Source organism: Buteo buteo, chromosome 21 (genome assembly GCF_964188355.1).
Source record: "Buteo buteo chromosome 21, bButBut1.hap1.1, whole genome shotgun sequence".
NCBI lineage: Eukaryota > Metazoa > Chordata > Aves > Accipitriformes > Accipitridae > Buteo > Buteo buteo.
Window position 1 is genome coordinate 11,168,678 of NC_134191.1, and position 20,005 is coordinate 11,188,682.

The window sequence follows — 20,005 nt, forward strand, 5'->3', positions numbered from 1 at the left end:
GACCGGGAGCCGCCCCCCCCCCCCCCATGCGCACCCAGAGCCGTGGCGTGGCTCAGACACACAGGTTGGTCCCCGTGGACCCCCACCCACCCACCGGAGCTGCGCCAGCGCCGCCCCACGGGGCCCGGCTACGGAGCTCCAGCCCTCGCGGAGCCCACCCATCCCCGCTCATTTCTTTTTCTTCTCCTGCGTGCTGGTGAACCAGGAGTCCAGCAGCTTCTTGCTGTAGTAGAGCTGCCAGCCGTGCACCTGGGCAGCCACCACCACCACCAGGTACATGATGGAGACAGCAGAGAAGCCGAAGATGAAGCGGTAAGCTTTGCCGTGACGATAGAGCTGCTGTGCCATGGGGAACATCTCCATGGCCCCGTAAATGAGGGGAGCCACGGAGAAGAGGCCGGTGCTGATCATGGAGAGCACCAGGTAGCTGATGTTGTTGCGGGGGAAGGAGAGGAGGCCCAGGAGGGATGGCAGGATGCTGAGCAGGTAGGGGTACTCCCACTGGTAGGGCATGGCCACCTGGTCGTGGGGCAGCAGCTTGAGGTGCCCCACGCACATCTGGGCGAGCAGCAGCAGCCAGATGCCCACATGCGTGTAGATCAGCTTCTTGATCTCCGACTTGAGGGCCACGCTGGGGGAGAGAGCGCAGGGTCGTCAGGGCCCGCCGGGGGGACGCGGCCCGGCCCCCACCGGGAGCCCTGGGGGAGGCCGCCGGGTCCCCGCAGCGGCGGGACACCCACCTCATCTGGTAGTGCGAGGCCACGCGCTCCCGGTGCTGGAAGTCGCTGCCGTCGGTGCCGGTGGCGCGGGGACCCCCGCGGGAGGCCATAGTGCTACCCTGGGGAGGCACAGCGTGAGGCGGGAGCGGCCGCCCCCCCCCCGCTCCCCCGGGGCGGCTCCGGGCACCGCCCGCAGCCGCAGGCTCCAGCCCCCCGGGGACCCCCCGCCTCCCAGGGACAGGCCCCCGTGACAGCCCAGGGACCCCCTCCCCGTGACTGCCCTGCCCCCGCCCGACCCCCCGGCACAGCCCCCCGGGCACCCCCGCAGGTGACACCCCCGGGACACCCTCCCCGCCGGCCCGGCCCGCCGCACCCTACCTACCAATGGGACGCTCTACCCGCTCTTCCGCCTATCTATGGCCACGGCCGCCGGCTCTGAACGCCCGGGCGGCCGCTCTGCGCGCCCGGAGGCTCGGCTCTATGGCCGTGGCGGGGTGCCCCCCCCCGCCTCGGCCCCGCCTCCGCGCAGGCGCAGTACCGCCATGGCGGGCGGGGGCACCGCTGCGCGAGTGCTGGCGCGCGCGGCGCGGTCAGCGGCGGGGGGGCGGGGGGGGAAAGGAGCGGGGGGCGCGCGCGCGTGTACGTGGGAGTGGGCGCCCGTGGGTGCGCGGGGGGCTGTGGTGGCAGATGGGGGTGCACACGGGTGGGGGCGCATTGGGGGTGAGCCCAGAGGTTGTGGGGTGCGTGTGGGAGTGGGGGACACGCGTGGGGTTGCACGCGCGCGAGGGCAGAGAGGCTGGGGGGGGTGTGTGGGTGCAGGGACACGCTGGGGGGGAGGGGGACGGGGGGTGTGGGGTCAGATTTGGGGACACGCGTGGGGCTGTGGGGACACGAGGGGAGGTGACTGGGGGTGTCCCACGGGGGGGTGTGTCCCACGCGTGCCTCCCACCCACTCCAACCCCCTGCAGGTGGGGGCGGCCGCTGGGTCCCGAGGAGACGCTGGGGCTGCTGGAGGCTTCTGTGGTGCACCGGGAAGGTACCCGGGGGGGGGGGGGGGGGGGGGGGGGCGTGTGTGTGTGTGTGTGTGTGTGTGTGCTGGGGGGGGGCCACATCCTGACCAACCGTGTCTTCACCAGGAGCCCTGCTGGCGCTGAGCAAGCCCCCCGGCCTGCCCGTCCTGGGTGAGTGAGTGTGGGATGGGGTGGGGGGGGTGAGGTCTGGCTTGGGGAGGGGGGAAGCACCAGCAGGCACTGACCCCCCCTCTCCCCAGGGCGCCCCGGGGAGCTGAGCCTGGTGTTGCTGCTGCCAGCGCTGAGACGACGCTTGGGCCTCCCTGCCGAGCTCCACGTGGTGAAGGCTCCCGCCAGGTATGGTTGGGTGGGGTGGGGTGTCCCTGGGGCAGGGAGGGTTAGGGGGTGCCAGCCCCCCACCCCGCTTTGGGGCTCAGAGCTCCCACGACCCGCAGGGAGAGTTCCGGCCTCGTCCTCCTGTCCGGCTGCCACCGCACCACCGAGCAGCTCCAGCGGTTCTTTGCCGATGCCCGTCGGAGAGGCCAGTACCCTGCCACGTACCAGTGAGTCCCTGGGACCCCACCGTGCCGGCACAAGGGGGGGCCCCGTCCCTTCCTCACCCCCTCTCCCCACAGCGCCGTCACCGTGGGGGTCCCAGCGGAGGCGGAGGGCGAGATCCGCGCCGGGCTGCGCTGGCAGCAGCAGGGTGACACCACCGTGGTAAGGGGGTGCCGGGGGGCTGGGGGTGCGGGGGGGGGGGGGTGCCCCGAGGTGGGGGGGCTGAAGGCTGTGCTGCCGCAGGTGGTGCCGGTGCCGGCTCCGGGACGCCGCAGCCTGGCCAGGAAGGAGGTGAAGAGCACCCTGACGCACTACCGGGTGCTGGGGGCCGCAGGGGGCTGTGCCCTGCTCCAGCTCCAGCCCAGGACAGGTGAGTGGCCCCCCAACACCCCACCCTGTGCCCCCCCCCCCCACTGGCACGGTGCCACCCACCCCTGCCCCCCCTGTGCTTCCCCAGCCTTCCCGGAGCAGCTCCCGGTGCACCTGACGCTGCTGCTGTGCCCGGCCCTGGGCGACCACAAGCATTCATCCCGTGTGGGCAGGGTGCTGGGGGTGCCCTTCCTCCTGCCCCCCGAGGCTGCCCCGACCCGCACACAGGTACGTGGCTGGGGTGGGTGCTGGGGGCTCAGCACAGCCCCCAGGGACCCCGCTGAGCTGCCCCCCCCCTGCCGTGTTCCAGATGCTGGACGAGGAGCTGCTGTGCCGGCTGGGGCTCTCCCCGCAGCAGCTCCACCGCCTCCCGCTCCACCTCCACCTGCAGCAGCTGGTGCTGCCCGAGGGCCCCCTCTGTGCCCCCCCGCCACCCCCCTTCCTGCGCACCCTGCGCCGCTTAGGGCTGCCCGGGCACCGGGAGCCCCCTGCAGCCCGCTCCCCTCTGCCACCCCATTAAATTCTACCTGCCGCCGGGGTGGCTCAGTGCCCATTTCTTTCCTTGGCATGCACAGGACCCGTGCCCCCAGTCCCCACAGCATTGCTGGGGGCACCAGCTCCCCCCAAGCGGAGCCGGTGACAGCAGCCCTGCCACCGCCCCCGTGCCTGACCTGGTTCCCAGCACCGGCGTGCGGCGGTGTCACCACCGCCATGGCTCCGTCTGGCAGGCGCAACCGCAGGCAGGCAGGAGCGGAGGTGTCTTTTCCTGCCCACTCTCTGCCCCCGGCCGAGGAGCTGCCGCGGCAGCCCCGGTTCCTGCCCGCAGCCCCGTCCCGGGTGCAGCTGCGGCTGTGCCCATGCCCTCCCGCACGCAGAGGGGCAGAGGCAGGCTCTCTGTCACAGACGTGTTTTGCAGCCCCCGCGGGGGGTGGGCTGGGTGCCCCCACCCAGTGCTGGGGTCTGGCTGGGGTGAGGGGGAGCTGGGTGCCGCCGCGTTGCCCCGGCTGGAAGGGGCAGGGTGCTGTGCCCTCCTGGGTGTTCTTCAGTGTCACAGCTCTTCTGCCCACCCCAGGGAGCTGCCATGTGCCTCCTCCCCGCAGCGGGGCTCGGCTGCCCCGGGCAGGGGCACAGGGTCCAGGCGCAGGGTGCCAGTCCGGGTGGGCGCAGCACCCTGGCAGGAGGGGAGGAGGGGGGCCGGCCTGTGGGTCCCCAAGGGCTGCCGGGGGCTCCCCGGGGTGGTGGGACGGGTGCCCTGCCCAGAGGACGGATGCTAAGCCGGGGCAGAGCTGCTTGGGGCTGCCTGAGCAGGCGGCTGAGCTGTGGCAGCCCCCCGCTCCTGACACAGCAGCCGGGGGTCTGCGGCGGTGCTGGGGGGACAGAGCCAGGGGGGCAGCGATGGCTCCATTGCTGCAGAGGAGCCGGCTCCCCCCGCCCTGCCCCTGGCTGGGGGACTCGGGTGGCTCTACGCCAGGGGCTGGGGTGCACGGGGGGCTGAGGGGCACAAGGCGCAGCAGTGGGGGGCTTGCGCCGGGATCGGTGCTGTGCCGGCTGGGGCTTCCTCAGGGAGCAGCCTTCCACCATCAGCTTCAGCCCCACATACAGAGGCACGGGCACGGCCGCCTGCAGAGGGACGGGGGGGGGGAGTGGGGGCTCAGGGTGCCGTGGGGGGTGCTGGCCCCGCAGCCCCCCCCAGCCTACCTCCTTGTAGATGAGCTCGAAGGCACCGGTGGGGCAGGTGGGGTCATCCCTGCGGTCGATCACCACACGCAGCGTGTCCCGCTGGACATCGGCACACAGCCGGCTGGTCACCGCCGAGGAGGGGGCCATGGTGGGGCTGGCGTTGATCTCCAGCAGCCAGGGCTGGCAATCCTCTCCAAAAACAAAGTCGGCCCCGTAGAGCTCGAAGCTGCCCTTGCGGGACCCCACCAGGTCCTGGGCGCTGCGCAGGGCACCCACCACCGCCGCCTTCATGCCAGGAACCATCACCTGGTGCCAGGCGTCCGCCTGCCCCACCTGTGCCAGGTACGCCTGGAGCTGTCGGCACGACCAGGTCCGGTCGGGGGGCAGCCGGGGGTGCCGGCTCCGCGCCGGCCTGTACCGCTTCTGGATGGAGACGTTGCAGAGGTGCCGGGCGCTGGGGGGGGGGGAGAGCAGGGCTGGGTCAGTGGGGTGCCGGTGGGTGCCGGGGTACCGGGGTCCGGCTCAGGGGACGCTCACGGGTCCAGGCGGCGCAGGGAGAAGGGCCGGGAGCAGAAGCGCAGGTAGCTCTCGCGGTAAAACCAGACGGTCAGCGGGTTCCAGTCGGTCACCAGGAACCATTGCCGGACATCGAATTTGGTGCCAAAGATGAGCAGCGGCCGCTCCACGTACTTCTGCACCACCCACTCGCCCGCCTCCGCCGAGGGTGCCGTGCAGGCCCCTGCCAGCCGCAGCACCTCCTCCAGCCGCTCCGTGCAGACGATGCCTGGGGGACGCGGTGACGGTGGGACCCCCTCCTCGGTGGGGAGCCTGCGCCCCCCGCTTCCCCCAGCCTTACCCCTGCCGCGGGATTTGGCGCCGGGCTTGAGGATCCAGACGTTGCGGTCGCCCTCCATGCCGAGCTGGGGCAGCCGCCCCCCCAGGTGCCGCAGCAGGGCCCGGCACTGCTCCTGCTGCGCCCCGCTCAGCGCCAGACCGGCCCCCTCACTGCGAGGGGATGCGGGGGGGCTCAGCACCAGCCCCGCCATGGTCTCATCCCCCCCATCCCGCTCGGCACTCACTGCACCACGCGGTAGTAGTCCTGTCGGAAGCGGTCCCAGCCGGCACCCGTCGTGCAGGGGGACGGAGGGTCCCCGTCGATGTCCTGGTGCCCCAGGCTGCCCAGGTGCTGCCCGCAGACCTGCAGGGCCTCCTCCACCAGCTGGGGGGGCAGGGGGGACCCTGGCCCTGCTGTGGATGGCATGGGGTGAGGGACGTGGCTCCTGGGAACCTGCTGTGCCACCCTCGGGGCCAAAGCACAGAGCCTCCCCGTGGGATGGGTGGCTTTGGGTGCATAGGGATGGGGGGCCGGGGGGCAGAGCACCCATAAAGTGAGCTGGTGGGAGGGAGTGTGCGTGTCGGGGGGGGGTCCCAAGCCACAGTCACCAGCAGAGGCTCAGCCCCCAGACACGTCCCTGACCCTGAACTCCCCATTGTCCCCCCACCCATGCCTGGCCCCACGCACTCACCTGGCCCCTTGCTGGATTTTGGGGGCTGCTCCGTCCCTGCCGGCGTGTCCCCAGCCCTCTCCAGGGCCACTTTAAGCAGGCTGCGAGCTGCCGTCAGGTGGAAATCCTCTGCAAGGGGGGGGGCATCGTCCCCACCAAGTCCTGCACAGGACACGGGGAGACTGGGAGCACGGGGTGGGGGGGCGGACAGGAGGGCAACAGCCCTGTGGGGGTCATACCAGCCCCGAGCTCACCGATGAAGGCTTGCCGCTCATCTGCGGCCCCCAGCCGGTAGCACCGGGGGAAGAAAGCATCGGGGTCAGCTTGGTCAAACCAGGGCAGGTTTCGCAGGTTGAGGCACAGCCCCTCCTGTTTAGAGAAGGGTGGCAGCCCCCGCTGGACTCCCCCTACCCCTGTTGTGCCGTTTCCCCCCCGCCCCAGGGGCTCCAGGCTCCCACCTTGGTGGTGAAGGCGCCCACCCGGGCGTAGTGGTTCACCACCTGGTCCTGCCGCAGCAGCCGGCAGTCGATGGCGCCGTGGCGGTTCGTCCAGATGAAGTACGGCACCTGGTCCCGCACCAGGCGGGACTGCGGGAGGGAGGGGGCCGGGGTGAGGCACGGAGCCCCCACCCCACCCTCGCCCCCTGCCCCAGGCTGTACCCTGTGCCTGGGGGTCCCAGGGGAAGGGTGCTGGGGGCCCCGGCAGAGCTCAGCCCTAGCCCTCTCAGCTAACCATGAGGTCATGGATGCCATCGGGGTCCTCATCCCACCGCTCTTCCTCCTCCTTGGGTGGCCATGGGGAGCCCAGGGGCTCTGGGGTCCCCAGGGAAGGCTGAGCCCCACAGCATGCCGACCCCAGCTGGGTGTCCAGCACTGGCCCCCCCTGCTCCGCACCATCACTTCCCTCCTCCTCCTCCTCCTCCTGCAGCTGCTTCTCCTGGCTGCCATGATGCTGCTCCGGCCGGCTGCCCACCCTGCCCGCACCGGGGAACTTCTTCTCCACCCAGCCCCGGGCCCGCAGCAGGCGGCGGATGACAGGGTAGGGGCCCTGCACCGTGAAGATCTTCTTCTCCTGGGGAGGGACCCTAAAGCTCAGCTCTCACCCCCAAGCCATACATGTAATAACGGCACGTTGGGGGGCTGTGAAGTCAGGCCCCTCACCTTGATGGCCCTCTCCACGTGCAGCCTGGCCCTCTTGAGCCGCTCAGGGTCGAGCAAGAGGTGGTGGCAGCCGCGGTGGCTGGTGGTGGCGGGTGCTGCCTGCCCTGCGAGGACAGCCCGGGCTGAGCCCCGCCGGCCCCACGTCTCCGGCCCCACGGGGTGGGCAGGGAGGGGGAGAAAGCGCCTACCTGCCTGCCTCTGCCTGACTGAGCCGGGGGTCCCTGACACGGCGTTCACCGCCCCGCCGAGCCTCATGCGTGTCCTGGCTGTGCTGCACACCCCCTGGGATGCCACGCTCCCCCGCTGTGCCCTCGTCCCCAGCCTGGCAGGCCAGGGGACAGCTGGGACCCCCTCCTGCTCCAGCAGTGGCCCCCCCAATGGAGCACTGCCCCTGGCCGGGGGGGCCGCGTGCCCGTGGCGCTGCTCGCCCTGCGGCACCATCCCACGGCAGCCTGAGGGCGAGGGGAGCTGCGGGTGGCTCTCCCTCCCCCAGGTGCCAAGTGTGTCCCCCATCCCCTTGCCCCGCTGGGGCCCAAGGTGGGGGTCCAGCGCGGGATGCCGCCCCCCAACCCCAGCACCGCTGTGACAGCAGAGCCCGAGACCCAGCCACCGCGCTGGCTCCACCGCCCCAAAGCGAGGACAAACACCGGACCCCCAGTCCCACGCCTGCAGCCCCCCCCCCCCCGGTGCCCACGTCCCCCTGCCTACAGCCCCCTCCTGAAACCTCACAGCCCCCCTGCACCCCCCCCAAACCCCTTCGTGCCCCACACCCAGAGACCCCCCCGCCAAGCCCCTTGGTGCCCCCCAGCTCCCCTTCAAACCCTCCCGTCCCCCCTCCCAGAGCCCTGCCCGCACCCTCGGGCCCACCCCCGCTGTTTGCCGTTGCCACGGTGCCCCGCCAGGCCCCGCCCCCCTCCCGCCAGGCCCCGCCCCCCTCCCCGGCCGGTGCCGCAGGTCCCGCCGGTGCGACGGGAGGGAGGGAGGAGGCGGAGGCGGTGGTTACAGCAAACGAGACCGTTTAAAAAAACGAGACGAGACAGGGGCAGCGACCGGGGCCGCTCTGCCGCAAGCGGGGGCTGCTCCCAGCACGGCCGCCCGGCCCGGTGAGGGGCAGGGGGGTCCCGGCCCGGCCGTCCGCAGAGGGTGGGGGGGAAGCGGGAGCAGGCGCAGGCACGGTGCCCGGCGGGCACAAGCGTTGGGGAGCCACGGGGTCCTGCACCACGGCCTAAAACTGAAAGGCGAGAGGAGAAGACAAGCGGCCGTCAGTCCCTGCCCGCGGGCGCTCCTCTGGCCCCGGCCACCCTTCCCTGTTAGCGGGGAGGGAGGCCGAGGGCAGCCGCCGCTCACGGAGATCCACGCTCAGCTTCTCCCGGGCACCACACGTCCCATCGTGGCAGCCACCGAAAGGGCCACGTCCCCCATGACTGCTGCCTGCCCCCAAGTGTGCTCTGGGGGGTCTTAAAGCTGGCACTTCACAAGCAAAGGGGGTACACGCACCCCTGGGCATCCTCCCCCCCATCCTGGAGAGGTTCCCTGGGTAGAGCGTCCCAACCGTTCCCGCAGACGGGATGGGGGGGCTCTGGGCACAAGGGCCACACTGGCTTTGAGCCCCATGAACCCGCTCCCAAAATAAGGGACCCATCTCCTCCCGGTTCAGAGCCTCACGTTCTTGAGGAACTCCTCTGCCACGATGCGGGCCCTGGCATTGACAGAGAGCTTCATCTCACTGATCTCCTTGTCGATCTCCTCCATGAAGTGGATAACAAAGTCCACCAGCTTGTGCTTGTACATCTGCTCCGTGTGGAAGTTTGTGATCAAGAAGCTGATGTCGTAGCCCTAGAGAAGAGAGAAGCACCCTGGGGACGAGCACTCAGGCTACCGACCACACGGCCTTGCATCCCAGTTCTGCACTGGTGACCCCTCCCAGTGCCAGGAGCAGAGCCGGGAACTGCTCTGCCATCTCACCTCCACAGGCTTCCTGCGCAGGATGAAGAAGTTCTCAGCCCTCATCATCATGAAGCGCATGAATTTGTGGCACAAAATCTTCTCAATTTCATCAGCCTGGGGAGACAAAAGGGAAGTGAGCCTTCCCCCGCACCAGGCATGAGCTGCCAGCCCACTGCCTGTGCCCCCCAACTCACCTGCTTCACAGCGATGCTGACGCGCACAGAGTTAATGGAGCCCTCGATGAGGACCTTTTCCTTCTCGTTCCTGCTGATGATCACGGGCTGCAACAGCAGCTCTTTGCTGCTCCTGCGAGCAGAGAAAGGGCAGGACTCAGAAGGAAGCATTTAGTGGTCAGAAACAGGGACAGGGAGTGCACAAGCAGGGAGCCACAGGGATCACAGAGGTGCAGAGTTTTTGCTTCACGCTGCTACAGAATGCTTTCCGCCTCCTGGAAGCATCCATCCCCACGGCAGATCCTCCCTCGCTCCCAAGCTGGATCCCCCTCCTCCCTGCAGTTCCTCGGCTCCCTGCCAGCACCAGCCCGGTGACTAAGGGGCGGCAGCCGGTGGGTGCGGAGGCCTGCCCGGCTGCACCCGGGCTGCCCAGCGAACCGGCAGGGACCGGCCAGCGGCTCTCCCAGGGCAGGCAGCCCGGCCGGAGCAGGGCTTCACCGGTGCCCGCCACCCCCCCCGCCGCCTCGCCCCCGTACCTGACTTCCACCTCGGGCTTGTTGTGCCGCTCCACCACCTGCGAGGAGAAGTTCTCCAGGCACAGCGCGGCCTGCAGCGTGGCGCGCACCGCGTTCAGGTACGGGCGCAGCGTGGCGGTCTGCAGGGACACGGCGGCGTCAGCCCCGGGCCCGGGTCCGGGTCCCGCCGCCTGACCCCCGCTGCCGTCGCCCCCCGCCCCCTCGTCCCCAACCGCCGCCGCCCTCCCGGCCACGGCATCCTCATCCTCATCCTCATCCTCATCCTCATCCTCATCCTCATCCTCATCCTCATCCTCATCCTCATCCTCGCCCGCCGCCGGCCGCCGGCCCCCCCCCCCCCCGGCCCGGAACCCCCCGCCCTACCATGGTGGCGGCTATGGTCTGGTCCCGGCAGGCGGAAGTGGCCGGTCCTCTCTTCCGGGATGCGTGGGACCTCCCACTGCGGCGGGAGGGGGGAGATGGGAGGCTCCTGCCTCGAACCGAGGGCTCGGACGACGGTAGCGAAGGCTCGCCGCGGCACAGAGCGAGGAGACGACGGCGGTGGAGAGCGCGTGGGGCGGCGGCGGCCCGCGGCGGCGGCGGGATCTAGCACGGTCCCCCCCGCGTCCCGCCGTGCTTAGTACGCTCCTGTCATCACTTCCATATTAGGGAAGAGCGATGGAGAGCGGGCCGGACCAATGAGCGACAGGCGCTGGGCGTGCCTGGGCCAATGGGGGAGCGCGGGGCGGGGCGCCCGCCGCCGACGGGGGCCGGAAGGGGCGAGCGGTCTAGGCCCGGCCCGGCCCCGCGGCGCTTCCCCCGCCCCGCCGGCCCCCCTCGGGCCTCCCGCGGCCTCCCCAGCGCCCCGGTGCAGAGCCCCCGGTGTCCCTCAGCGCCCCGATGCCGCCCCCCGCCTTGTTCCCCTCAGCGCCGCGGTGATCCGCTTCCCCCCGTTCCCCTTAGCTCCCCACTGACCCGCCCCCGGTTCCCCTCAGCGTCCAGGTGCCCCCCGGCTTCCCGTAGCACCCCCGCTCCACTCCCTTTCCTCTCACCTTCCCCTATCCCCGGTTCCCCCATAGACCCCCGGTTCCCCCATAGCACCCCGTCCCCCCCTCGGTTCCCCCATAGCCGCCCCCCGCCCCCGGTGCTCCCCGGTGCCCCCCGGTGCTCCCCGGTGCCCCCCGGTGCCCGGTCCCCGCCGCCATGAGCGAGCTGAAGGACTGCCCGCTGCAGTTCCACGACTTCAAGTCGGTGGACCACGTGAAGGTGTGCCCCCGGTACACGGCCGTGCTGGCCCGCTCGGAGGACGACGGCATCGGCATCGAGGAGCTGGACACGCTGCAGCTGGAGCTGGAGACGCTGCTCTCCTCTGCCAGCCGCCGCCTCCGCGTCCTGGAGGCTGAGACCCAGGTGCCGGGACCGCAGCTGTAGGGGTGGCTCACCGTCCTGCTCCTTCCCGCGAGGGGGCTGCCTCCAGTCTGGCCCTGCCCAGTGCCAGGTGTGGGACCTGATGGAGCATCGCTCTCTTCCAGATCCTGACGGACTGGCAGGACAAGAAGGGTGATCGGCGGTTCCTGAAGCTGAGCAAGGACCACGATGTGGGCACCTCTGTCAAACACGGGAAGCCCAAGAAGCAGAAGCTGGAGGGCAAAGGCGGCCATGGGACAGGGCCCGGCCCTGGCCGGCCCAAGTCCAAGAACCTGCAGCCCAAGATCCAGGAATATGAGTTCCAGGATGATCCCATTGATGTGCCCCGCATTCCCAAAAATGATGCTCCGAACAGGTGTGTGGGTGTTGGGTGGGCGTTGGGATCATCCATCTCCTTCCTTGCAGCACCTGGTGTGAGGGTTGCCTCCAGCCTGAGGGAAGAGGTACCCTAGAGAGAATGCTGAGGGGGGGGGGGGGGTCAGCTCCCACGGGCTCCCCTGCAGCTCTCCCTCACGGTTCATCCATCCTCGCAGGTTCTGGGCATCGGTGGAGCCGTACTGTGCCGATCTCACCAATGAGGAGGTCAGAGTCCTGGAGGAGCTGCTCAAGCCACCGGAGGATGAGGCCGAGCATTACAAGGTGAAAACTCCTGATCCCACCTGCTGCCTCGTGAGCCCATCCCCAACCCTCTCTCCCCATTCCCTCCCAGCCCTCGGCCACTCTGTCCCCTCCTGTGCCTCACAGTGAGTGATCCTGCCTGGGGATGATGCCGTGGTGCTGGGAGGCGAGGCGGGGAGGGCTCCGGGAGCTGTGCTGAGCCCTGCTCTTGCAGATCCCGCCCCTGGGGAAGCATTACTCCCAGCGCTGGGCCCAGGAGGACCTGCTGGAGGAGCAGAAGGATGGAGCCCGGGCGGCGGCAGCTGCTGACAAGAAAAAAGGCGTCCTGGGGCCACTGACCGAGCTGGACACCAAAGGTGCCCCTGTCCCCCACCTGCCTTTACCCAGAGGGGGCTGTGAGCACCTGCGCCCAGCAGAGCTGAGCCCTGGCCCCTTGCCCTGCGCCTTCGAGGTAGAGGCTGCCCTGCCCCGCTGCTCACCTCTGCATGTTTGGGGTTGTTTTGTTCCCCCTCCCGATTCCGCCCAGATGTTGATGCCCTGCTGAAGAAGTCAGAAGCCCAGCATGAGCAGCCGGAGGACGGGTGTCCCTTCGGGCCCCTGACGCAGCGTCTCCTGCAGGCCCTCGTGGAGGTGAGGGGGCTCTGTGGGGCTGTGCTGCAGCCTGGCTCTGTGGGGCTGGGACGTGGCCTGGCTCGGTGGGGCAGCAGTGCCACGGCCTGGCGCGGTGACCCTTCCCTCGTGCTCCGCTTGCTAGGAGAACATCATTTCCCCTGTTGAGGACTCCCCCATCCCTGAGATCACCGGCAAGGACTCAGGAGCCGATGGTGCCGGCACATCTCCCCGCAGCCAGAACAAGCCCTTCAGGTGAGCAGCTGAGGTGGCCCTGGAGCTCGGTGCTGCCCGTTGGTACGCTGAACATGCGGGTGCCTTCCCTGCCCCAGCAAGTTGCAGGAACAAAAGGGCGTGTGGTGGGCAGCAGCCGCTCTCTGTCTTGGCAGTGTCCCCCACACCAAGTCACTGGAGGGGCGGATCAAGGAGGAGCTGGTGGCCCAGGGCCTGCTGGAGTCGGAGGACCGGCCGGCCGAGGACTCGGAGGACGAGGTGCTGGCCGAGCTGCGCAAGAGGCAGGCCGAGCTGAAGGCCCTCAGCGCGCACAACCGCGCCAAGAAGCATGAGCTGCTGCGGTGAGGGCGGGCAGGGAGGTGTTGCAGGCAGGGGCCTGCTCGGTGGGGACTGACACCCCCGTGTGTGTCCCCTCTCCACCCCAGGCTGGCCAAGGAGGAGCTGCACCGGCAGGAGCTGCGGCAGCGCGTCCGCATGGCTGACAACGAGGTGATGGACGCCTTCCGCAAGATCATGGCCGCTCGGCAGAAGAAGCGCACGCCCACCAAGAAGGAGAAGGACCAGGCCTGGAAGACCCTGAAGGAGCGGGAGAGCATCCTCAAGCTGCTGGACGGGTAGCGGGGGCCAAGGCCCCCCCCTCTGCCGTGGACCTCAGCAGCCGGAGGTGGCGGCCGTGCCCCTGTCACCCACAGGTTGCTGGCATGCCCGCACCCTGCCTGCGCTCACCCTGCCGGTGTGGGATGGGGGTGTCGCGGCCCCCCCACACGCCCTGGGCCTGCTCAGCCTTCCCACCCGGGTGACGCATCCCCGCTGCTGTCCCCTCCCTGCACGGGGCTGTCAGTGACCCAGTCCGGGGACTCTGTGGAGAATGGCCCCCCCCCGGCCGGCGGCTTCCGCTCCTGCCTCCACCCGCCCCCCCCCGCTGCGATCCCCCAGTTATTCTGGGAGGGTGACATCAGCCAGGCCACTGCGGGGGGCGGATGTAGTGGTTGCTGCGGTATGGCTCCCACGGTTCCCTGTCCCTCCCCACGGCCCCGGGGAGGGGGGGGATCCCGGCCCCCACCCGGGGAGGGGGGGGGCGGCGGCCGGGCTCTCCCATGTACCGCTGGTTTCCGCTGCCGTGCGCGGGCAATAAAGGCAGCCCGGTGCAGGCGATGGTGTGGTGGCCTCGGGGACGCCGTGGGGCAGAGCGGGGGGGGGGGCATGGGGGGGTCGGGGGCTGTCCCGCAGCCCGCTGTTGGGGGGCAGCCCACGCGTGTCCGCCCAACAGACCGCGCTCGCATCCCCGCGCTAGACGCCTGCCCCGCCCCGCCCGACGGCCGCCTGCTCCGCCCACCGCCCTCCCATTGGCGGCGGTTGGGCGCGGCCACGCCCCTCCCCGTGACGTCAGCGCCGGCCGCTGCCGCCGCCGGGAGGAGCCGCCGCTGCTCGGCGCGGGGCCGGGGCCGCCGCAGCGCCGTCGGTAAGGGCGGGGCCCCACGCGCGGAGCCGGTGCCCACGCGAGAGCCCAGCTGACGGCGGTGGAGGGGGGGGGGAAGGGTGGGGGCACCGCCACCGGGTACGCAGCCCTGTCGCTACCCGTGTCCCGCCCGGCGCGGCTGTACCAGGTGACACGCGTGGGGGAGGCGTGAGTGGGGACCCCCCCCAAGCACCCACGCGTGTGTTTCTGCCCCTCCCGTTGCCCGCCCGCCCCGCGCCTGCCCTATGAGGCGGGCGCGGGGCGGGCGGGCAACGGGAGGGGCACAGTGTGTAGTCCCCCCGTGGGGGCACCCCACGCCAGGAGTTCTGCGCGTGGCGGGGGGGGGGGGGCTGGCCGTGGGGCTGGAGCAAAGGCACAGAGCTTGTTCCCATCACCCCATGATGACAACCATCGATCACGTCCCCTTGGTACCCCCGTCACTCCCCCTCCCACACCTCCCAACATCCTTATGGCATCTTGGACGCCACCCCCCCCACCCCGCTCCAGCACGCCGACGTCGTGTCCCCACTCGTGTCACAGGTGGGAGTGGGTGGCCCCACAGGGCACCATGCCGCTGGGGCAGGATGGGCCCAGCTGGAAGAAGAGGACCGAGGACATTCGGCGCATCTACGACTTCCGTGAGGTCCTGGGCACGTGAGTCACAGGCGGCGGGAGGGGGACAGGACACCAGTGACAACCCACTCGCGGTGCCGGATCTGACCCCTCCGGCTTTGCCAAATCCGCTGCGTGGAACCGCGCCAGCTCAAATATTGGCCCAAGGCTGGGCTGGCACACGAGGCCCTGCGCCGCTGGGTACGGGCAGGGGTTTGCGGTGCTGCCTGCCCCGCCTGCCACCTCCCTCTGCCGCTGGCCGGTTCCCCGTGCCGGCAGCCATGCCGAGGATGCCCGGTGGTGGTCCCCCAGCTGGCAGAGGGGTGCCCGGCGGTGCCCGAAGCACCGTAAGGCTCTTAGGCTGGATTAGCAGGTTAATTACGGCAAGGCTTAGGGCCCGGTGGGGCGCGATCAGGCTGCCCGCCACCTGCCCCACCTGGGCACCACCGACGGCTCTGTCCTGGCTCCCGCCGGGCACCTCGGCCTTCAGGTGGTCCCCGCACACCTCCCGGCGCAGGGCACGGTGGCCCTGCTTGCCCTGGATGGCACGGCACGGGGCTGCCGAAACCCACCCGGGGGCTCAGCCCTGGCATGGCTCAGCCCCGGCTGCCGGCAGCGCCACGGCTTTATCCTGCCTGATAAGGGGACGGTGCAGCCGCGCCAGGCCCAAGGGATGCCGGGCGCTCCATCCCCGGCAGGGCCCGTGTCCGGCCGTCCCAGCGGACGGCTCCTGCTCGCTTTTCTCCTATAAATAGCTGGACTTTCTGCCCGTCACCATGGCAATCGTGGCGTGGCGGCAGCGGTGGCTCCGGCCAGCGGCACCCCCTGCCCCGCTCACCCCTCATGCTCCCCCCCCCCCAGGGGGGCCTTCTCCGAGGTGGTCCTGGCGGAGGAGAAGGCGACGCGGAAGCTGGTGGCCATCAAGTGCATCGCCAAGAAGGCGCTGGAGGGGAAGGAGACCAGCATCGAGAACGAGATCGCCGTCCTCCACAAGTAGGGGCTGTCCCAGTGCCAGCGTGGGGGTCCCGCTCTGCGCCCTCCCCGCCCCCCAGCAACCGGCATGGCTCCCCGCTGCCAGCACCCATCGCCGGGTGTTATCGGCAGCGCCCAAAATAGCCGGCAGCGCGTGATACCCCGTGGGGCTGAGCCTGGCTGCTCCCTGTCCGGTGGGGGCCGGGGTGGGGGGGCACCTGGAAGCCCCCTCACCCTGCCGCGCTTCCCCCCCACCCAGGATCAAGCACCCCAACATCGTGGCCTTGGATGACATCTATGAGAGCAGCACCCACCTCTACCTCATCATGCAGCTGTGAGTGACGTCGGGGGGGTCCAGAGGGGCTCGGGGGGGGCCGTGCTGACCGGCACTGCCCGACCCCACAGGGTCTCGGGGGGGGAACTCTTCGACCGCATCGTGGAGAAGGGCTTCTACACCGAGCGGGATGCCAGCACCCTGATCCGGCAGATCCTCGACGCTGTCAAGTACCTGCACGACATGGGCATCGTCCATCGCGACCTGAAGGTGAGCGGTGGCGGGGGGGGGACACACACAGCCCCCCGTCGTGGTGGTGGGGAGGGGACCCCGGCGTCACCCCTCCCTGACCCCCCCCATCCCCGCAGCCCGAGAACCTGCTCTATTACAGCCTGGACGAGGACTCCAAGATCATGATCAGTGACTTTGGGCTGTCGAAGATCGAGGGTTGCGGCAGCGTCATGTCCACAGCCTGCGGCACACCCGGCTACGTGGGTGAGCGCCTGTCACGGGCTGTCACCACCCTGGGTGTGGGGTTGGGGTCCCTCCCTGGGGGTTGGGGGCCCCCCTCACCCCTGCCGTCTCCCCCAGCCCCCGAGGTGCTGGCGCAGAAGCCCTACAGCAAGGCAGTGGATTGCTGGTCCATCGGGGTCATCGCCTACATTCTGTACGTACCCCCCCCCCCCGCCCCCTTCCCTCCACGGGGGTCCAGCCCCCTGGGGCCACCTGGGGCCAGCGTCCCCCTCCCCGCCGCCCCCCCCAGGCTTTGTGGTTACCCCCCTTTCTACGACGAGAACGACGCCAAGCTCTTCGAGCAGATCCTGCGGGCCGACTACGAGTTTGACTCGCCCTACTGGGACGACATCTCAGACTCGGGTGAGCTGGGACCCCCCCCTCGCTGGGGTGCTGGGGGCTGGGATTCCGGCACAGTGTTGCGGTAGCTGGAGGGCCGGTGGCAGGCACAGGCGCCGACGGCTGCTCCATGCCCCGTCCCAGCCAAGGACTTCATCCAGCACCTGATGGAGAAGGACCCCGGCAAGCGCTTCACCTGCGAGCAAGCCCTGCAGCATCCTTGGTAAAGGGGGGACCTGCCACTCTCTCCCCCCCCCCCGCCCCCAACTCACTCCATGGCAGCCGTGGGGCACGGTGGGCCCCCACTGACTCCCCCCACTCCTGCCCCAGGATTGCTGGGGACACAGCCCTGGACAAGAACATCCACCAGTCGGTGAGCGAGCAGATCAAGAAGAATTTTGCAAAGAGCAAGTGGAAGGTGAGCAGAGGATGCTGGGGGGGGGGATGTGGGGGTTATCGGGGGGGGGTGTGTGTGCAGGGGGGGCCCCCTGTGCCAGATGACGGATGCTGTGGGGTTGGCAGCAAGCCTTCAACGCCACGGCGGTGGTGAGACACATGCGGAAGCTGCAGCTGGGAACCAGCCAGGAGGGCCCCGGGCAGACGACTCCCACCAGCCCCGGCGAGCGGCTGGCGGGGGGCACCAGCAACGGTGAGCCCTGACCCCCCCGTCCCCATCCCGCAGGTCTTGGGGCTGCCGCCAGGCTCTCACCCCACTTCTCCCCACAGGGTCGAACTGTAGGTGCCTGCCTGTGAGCAGAGCTCAGCGCCTCCCACCAGACTGACCACGGCCCCACATGGCCGCATCCTGGGGGGTGCTGCAGAGGGGGCCGGGGGGCGTCCAGCCCTCCCATGGACACAGCGTGGGGTGGGGGGGCCCTGCAGTGCTGGAGCCAGGGAGGGGACGGTGTGGGGGCACCCTGCCTTGCTCACCCTGGGCATGTGGGGCTGCCCCCCACCGCAGGCTCGCAGCAGAGCTCTGCGTCGGGGCAGGGGCAGCCCCCAGGCCCCCCCCAGCGCAGGGCTGCGCCCCGGGCTCCCTCCCACACCCCCTCCTTCCTCCCCACGCCTGCCCTGGCACTGTCCCACACACCCCCCAGCATGTTTAAGGAGAATTTTCCAAATGAATGTTTCTATTTTATTGCTTGTAATAAAGGCAAGACGCCAACACTGCTTGGCTCGGCTCTACCCTGGGTGGGGGCTGGACACAGCCCTGACCCCCCCCAGCCTCACTGCCCAGGGCAGCAGCTCCTCCCAAGCACCCAGTGGGCAGGGGACAGGCAGCTGCCCACACCCCTGCGCATCCCAGGCTGGGAGCAGGCGCGGCGATCCCCCCCACAGCCGCTGACCCGGGGGCTCTGTCCCTCCTGGGGTGTCCCTAGGGGGGCTCTTCCCCATGGCTGCCCTTGCCTCGGCCCCCCCCGGCCCGATCCTGGCTGCCGGCTGGCTGCTGGCCCTGGCGGAGGTCGGCGCAGAAGAGGACCTGGCGTGGGGAGAGATGATGGGGTGGGCACGACAGGGGTGGGTGGCGAGGGCTGAGCCCTGGGGTGCCCGGGACGGGGGTACTCACTGCCTGTGCCCAGCCGGCACGGGGGCCCCACAGCCCCCGGAAGAAGTCGCCTGCGGAGAGAGGATGAGCGCCAGCGCCGCGACCACGGTCTCCATCCCCGTGGGTCCCACGTCAGGGCCCAGCCCTGCCCTCACCGATCTCCTGGTGGGCCCGGGCGGTCAGGCTCCTGCCGCCCAGCGCCATGCCGTAACGCTGCCGCGCGATGCGCCAGACGTGGGTGTCCACCGGCACGGCCTCCGCCTTGTCCAGGGCCATCAGGCAGACGCAGTCGGCAACCTGCCGCCGGGCAGCACCGTCAGCCCCCGCCGCCAGCCCCCCGCTCCCCGTCTCCCCATCCCGGCACCCACCTTGGCACCCACGCCGGGCAGGGCGCACAGCACCCTCCTGGCCTCGGCATAGGGCACGGTGCGCAGCTGGCGCAGCCCCTCGGCACCGAGGCCCTCGGCGATGGCCCGTGCGCTCCCGCTGACGAACTTGGCCCGGTACCCGAAGCCCAGCGCCCGCAGCCGGGCCTCGGCGTCAGCGCCTGCGGAGGGGGACGACAGCGTGGGGCCGTGGGTGGGGGGACAGCGGGGGAGGCAGCGATGGTGGGGGCGGTGGCGGACCTGCGAGCGCCGAGAGGGAGGGAAAAGCGTGGAAGGGCCGGGCGTCGAGGCGGCAGAGGCGTCGGCCGAAGGCCCGGCAGAGGCGCTCGATCATGGCGGTGATGCGGGAGATGTGGTTGTTGGAGGTGCAGATGAAGGAGAGGAGGCACTCGACGGGGTCCTGCCGCAGCACCCGCACCCCTGCCGGCGGGACGCGGTGAGGGGGGACGCCGGGCGGGTGCCGCGGCCTCCCGCCGTGGGGCCACGGGGCCGCCTCACCTGGGAAGTCATCGGCCACCTTACGGAAGAGGGGGTCGGCCGCCCCCCAGGCGCGGTACAGGGCCGGCAGCCCCACGTCCAGCTGGAAGTAGTCGCGCAGGACCCGGTCCGTCTCGGCGCCGTCCGCCTTCGCCGCCTCGGCGGGACGCCCGTCGCGGTCGTCGTCGTCGTCCTCGTCGCCGTACACCGTGTACCAGAGGCGGTCCCGCTCCTGCCTCAGCGTCCAGACGCGTCCCCCCAGCACGCCCGTCCAGGCCCCCGGGCTGCTCTCCCACCACCTGCCGCACACGGAGGGGGGAACGTCGGGGCCGGGCCTGACCCGACCCCCCCGGCCGGGGGAACGCGGGACCGGGACCCCCGGGGCCGCCTCACCGGAACGTCTGTCCCGACGACAGCACCAGGTCCAGGCGCAGCTCGGCCGGCGGGCAGGGCAGGCAGCGCCAGAGGGACGGGCAGGCGGACGGGGCGTCCCGCAGCTTCATGGCGGCCGCGGGGGGAAAGGGGCTGCGTCCCCCTGCCCCGGGGACACGCGTGGGCAGGGGGTGGTGGTGTCAGGCACCGCCTACCTCCGCCGCGCCACCCCAAAACTCCCCTCTGCCCCCGGAGCTGCCGCAGGACCCCCAGCTCCCGCCTGCCCGCGGCCACCCCGCACCCCCCAACGCAACCTAAACCCACGCCGCGGCCCCACCATAGAGTTCACCTCCGCGCAGGCAGAGCGCCCGCCCGCCCGCGACGCTCTGGCTCAACTTCCGCTCGCGGCCCGCCCGGCCCCGGAAGCGCGACCCGGCAGCGCCCGCACGTGTCCGCTCCTCCCTCCCCGCCCGCAGCGGCCGCGGCTCCGCAGCGGAGGTTTATTTTCTAAGAATCAATAGATTTTTTTT

General features: G+C 70.8%; 7 protein-coding genes across 9 annotated transcripts; 3 read left to right on the top strand and 4 right to left on the bottom strand.

The window, feature by feature from the left end:
• Nucleotides 1–24: 24 nt before the first annotated feature.
• On the bottom strand, nt 25–1,175 carry JAGN1 (jagunal homolog 1). Of its 2 annotated transcripts, none has more exons than XM_075052905.1 (3): nt 1,102–1,175; nt 741–838; nt 25–631 (listed from the first exon to the last, which is right to left on the bottom strand). In XM_075052905.1, exons 2-3 carry the CDS (start codon nt 827–829, stop codon nt 169–171), a joined length of 552 nt encoding a protein of 183 aa, XP_074909006.1. In that variant the 5' UTR covers nt 830–838; nt 1,102–1,175; the 3' UTR covers nt 25–168. The 2 variants fall into 2 exon arrangements, with proteins under 2 accessions (XP_074909006.1, XP_074909008.1); XM_075052907.1 differs by having other exon boundaries at nt 1,098–1,116.
• A 74-nt stretch (nt 1,176–1,249) lies between these two features.
• RPUSD3 (RNA pseudouridine synthase D3) lies at nt 1,250–3,191 on the top strand. The gene is made up of 9 exons (XM_075052904.1): nt 1,250–1,308; nt 1,688–1,755; nt 1,856–1,900; nt 1,990–2,086; nt 2,185–2,292; nt 2,365–2,449; nt 2,531–2,657; nt 2,745–2,884; nt 2,967–3,191. Exons 1-9 carry the CDS (start codon nt 1,262–1,264, stop codon nt 3,174–3,176), a joined length of 927 nt encoding a protein of 308 aa, XP_074909005.1. The 5' UTR covers nt 1,250–1,261; the 3' UTR covers nt 3,177–3,191.
• Nucleotides 3,192–3,704: 513 nt separating this feature from the next.
• TTLL3 (tubulin tyrosine ligase like 3) lies at nt 3,705–7,442 on the bottom strand. The gene is made up of 12 exons (XM_075053469.1): nt 7,190–7,442; nt 7,002–7,105; nt 6,574–6,912; nt 6,300–6,428; nt 6,096–6,210; nt 5,863–5,970; nt 5,416–5,584; nt 5,193–5,341; nt 4,874–5,120; nt 4,355–4,790; nt 4,094–4,276; nt 3,705–3,827 (listed from the first exon to the last, which is right to left on the bottom strand). The coding sequence occupies exons 1-12, from the start codon at nt 7,440–7,442 to the stop codon at nt 3,705–3,707; spliced, it is 2,355 nt and encodes a 784-aa protein (XP_074909570.1).
• A 558-nt stretch (nt 7,443–8,000) lies between these two features.
• Nucleotides 8,001–10,232, bottom strand: ARPC4 (actin related protein 2/3 complex subunit 4). The gene is made up of 6 exons (XM_075053191.1): nt 10,021–10,232; nt 9,658–9,776; nt 9,143–9,254; nt 8,967–9,062; nt 8,667–8,837; nt 8,001–8,232 (listed from the first exon to the last, which is right to left on the bottom strand). Exons 1-6 carry the CDS (start codon nt 10,021–10,023, stop codon nt 8,227–8,229), a joined length of 507 nt encoding a protein of 168 aa, XP_074909292.1. The 5' UTR covers nt 10,024–10,232; the 3' UTR covers nt 8,001–8,226.
• A 135-nt stretch (nt 10,233–10,367) lies between these two features.
• On the top strand, nt 10,368–13,695 carry TADA3 (transcriptional adaptor 3). The gene is made up of 8 exons (XM_075053186.1): nt 10,368–11,046; nt 11,169–11,419; nt 11,598–11,703; nt 11,897–12,038; nt 12,209–12,312; nt 12,437–12,546; nt 12,681–12,866; nt 12,951–13,695. The coding sequence occupies exons 1-8, from the start codon at nt 10,840–10,842 to the stop codon at nt 13,141–13,143; spliced, it is 1,299 nt and encodes a 432-aa protein (XP_074909287.1). The 5' UTR covers nt 10,368–10,839; the 3' UTR covers nt 13,144–13,695.
• A 174-nt stretch (nt 13,696–13,869) lies between these two features.
• On the top strand, nt 13,870–17,861 carry CAMK1 (calcium/calmodulin dependent protein kinase I). Its single transcript, XM_075053189.1, has 12 exons — nt 13,870–13,987; nt 14,525–14,638; nt 15,458–15,589; nt 15,828–15,902; nt 15,974–16,112; nt 16,211–16,337; nt 16,434–16,509; nt 16,606–16,718; nt 16,839–16,917; nt 17,025–17,112; nt 17,217–17,343; nt 17,421–17,861. The coding sequence occupies exons 2-12, from the start codon at nt 14,553–14,555 to the stop codon at nt 17,474–17,476; spliced, it is 1,098 nt and encodes a 365-aa protein (XP_074909290.1). The 5' UTR covers nt 13,870–13,987; nt 14,525–14,552; the 3' UTR covers nt 17,477–17,861.
• A 107-nt stretch (nt 17,862–17,968) lies between these two features.
• On the bottom strand, nt 17,969–19,885 carry OGG1 (8-oxoguanine DNA glycosylase). 2 transcript variants are annotated; one of them, XM_075053187.1, is made up of 8 exons: nt 19,825–19,885; nt 19,497–19,638; nt 19,125–19,402; nt 18,867–19,046; nt 18,609–18,787; nt 18,396–18,537; nt 18,262–18,311; nt 17,969–18,174 (listed from the first exon to the last, which is right to left on the bottom strand). In XM_075053187.1, the coding sequence occupies exons 2-8, from the start codon at nt 19,604–19,606 to the stop codon at nt 18,070–18,072; spliced, it is 1,044 nt and encodes a 347-aa protein (XP_074909288.1). In that variant the 5' UTR covers nt 19,607–19,638; nt 19,825–19,885; the 3' UTR covers nt 17,969–18,069. The 2 variants fall into 2 exon arrangements, with proteins under 2 accessions (XP_074909288.1, XP_074909289.1); XM_075053188.1 differs by having other exon boundaries at nt 19,813–19,870.
• Nucleotides 19,886–20,005: the final 120 nt, after the last annotated feature.

Excerpts from the sequence above, each read along its gene's own strand:
- JAGN1 (XM_075052905.1), bottom strand. The coding sequence starts at position 829 with ATGGCCTCCCGCGGGGGTCCCCGCGCCACCGGCACCGACGGCAGCGAC. Across the intron at positions 632-740 it reads GCCTCGCACTACCAGATGAG|CGTGGCCCTCAAGTCGGAGA; the intron begins GTGGGTGTCCCG and ends TCTCTCCCCCAG.
- RPUSD3 (XM_075052904.1), top strand. The coding sequence starts at position 1,262 with ATGGCGGGCGGGGGCACCGCTGCGCGAGTGCTGGCGCGCGCGGCGCG. Across the intron at positions 1,756-1,855 it reads TTCTGTGGTGCACCGGGAAG|GAGCCCTGCTGGCGCTGAGC; the intron begins GTACCCGGGGGG and ends TGTCTTCACCAG. Across the intron at positions 1,901-1,989 it reads CCCCGGCCTGCCCGTCCTGG|GGCGCCCCGGGGAGCTGAGC; the intron begins GTGAGTGAGTGT and ends CCCTCTCCCCAG.
- TTLL3 (XM_075053469.1), bottom strand. The coding sequence starts at position 7,442 with ATGGTGCCGCAGGGCGAGCAGCGCCACGGGCACGCGGCCCCCCCGGCC. Across the intron at positions 6,913-7,001 it reads ACGTGGAGAGGGCCATCAAG|GAGAAGAAGATCTTCACGGT; the intron begins GTGAGGGGCCTG and ends GTCCCTCCCCAG. Across the intron at positions 5,971-6,095 it reads TGAGCGGCAAGCCTTCATCG|AGGATTTCCACCTGACGGCA; the intron begins GTGAGCTCGGGG and ends CCCCCCTTGCAG.
- ARPC4 (XM_075053191.1), bottom strand. Across the intron at positions 9,255-9,657 it reads AAGCCCGAGGTGGAAGTCAG|GAGCAGCAAAGAGCTGCTGT; the intron begins GTACGGGGGCGA and ends CTCTGCTCGCAG. Across the intron at positions 9,063-9,142 it reads TCAGCATCGCTGTGAAGCAG|GCTGATGAAATTGAGAAGAT; the intron begins GTGAGTTGGGGG and ends TTGTCTCCCCAG.
- TADA3 (XM_075053186.1), top strand. The coding sequence starts at position 10,840 with ATGAGCGAGCTGAAGGACTGCCCGCTGCAGTTCCACGACTTCAAGTCG. Across the intron at positions 11,047-11,168 it reads TCCTGGAGGCTGAGACCCAG|ATCCTGACGGACTGGCAGGA; the intron begins GTGCCGGGACCG and ends GCTCTCTTCCAG. Across the intron at positions 11,420-11,597 it reads AAAAATGATGCTCCGAACAG|GTTCTGGGCATCGGTGGAGC; the intron begins GTGTGTGGGTGT and ends CCATCCTCGCAG.
- CAMK1 (XM_075053189.1), top strand. The coding sequence starts at position 14,553 with ATGCCGCTGGGGCAGGATGGGCCCAGCTGGAAGAAGAGGACCGAGGAC. Across the intron at positions 14,639-15,457 it reads TTCCGTGAGGTCCTGGGCAC|GGGGGCCTTCTCCGAGGTGG; the intron begins GTGAGTCACAGG and ends CCCCCCCCCCAG. Across the intron at positions 16,338-16,433 it reads CGGCACACCCGGCTACGTGG|CCCCCGAGGTGCTGGCGCAG; the intron begins GTGAGCGCCTGT and ends CGTCTCCCCCAG.
- OGG1 (XM_075053187.1), bottom strand. The coding sequence starts at position 19,606 with ATGAAGCTGCGGGACGCCCCGTCCGCCTGCCCGTCCCTCTGGCGCTGC. Across the intron at positions 18,312-18,395 it reads CCGGGCCCACCAGGAGATCG|GCGACTTCTTCCGGGGGCTG; the intron begins GTGAGGGCAGGG and ends CTCTCTCCGCAG. Across the intron at positions 18,175-18,261 it reads GTGCCGGCTGGGCACAGGCA|GTCCTCTTCTGCGCCGACCT; the intron begins GTGAGTACCCCC and ends TCCCCACGCCAG.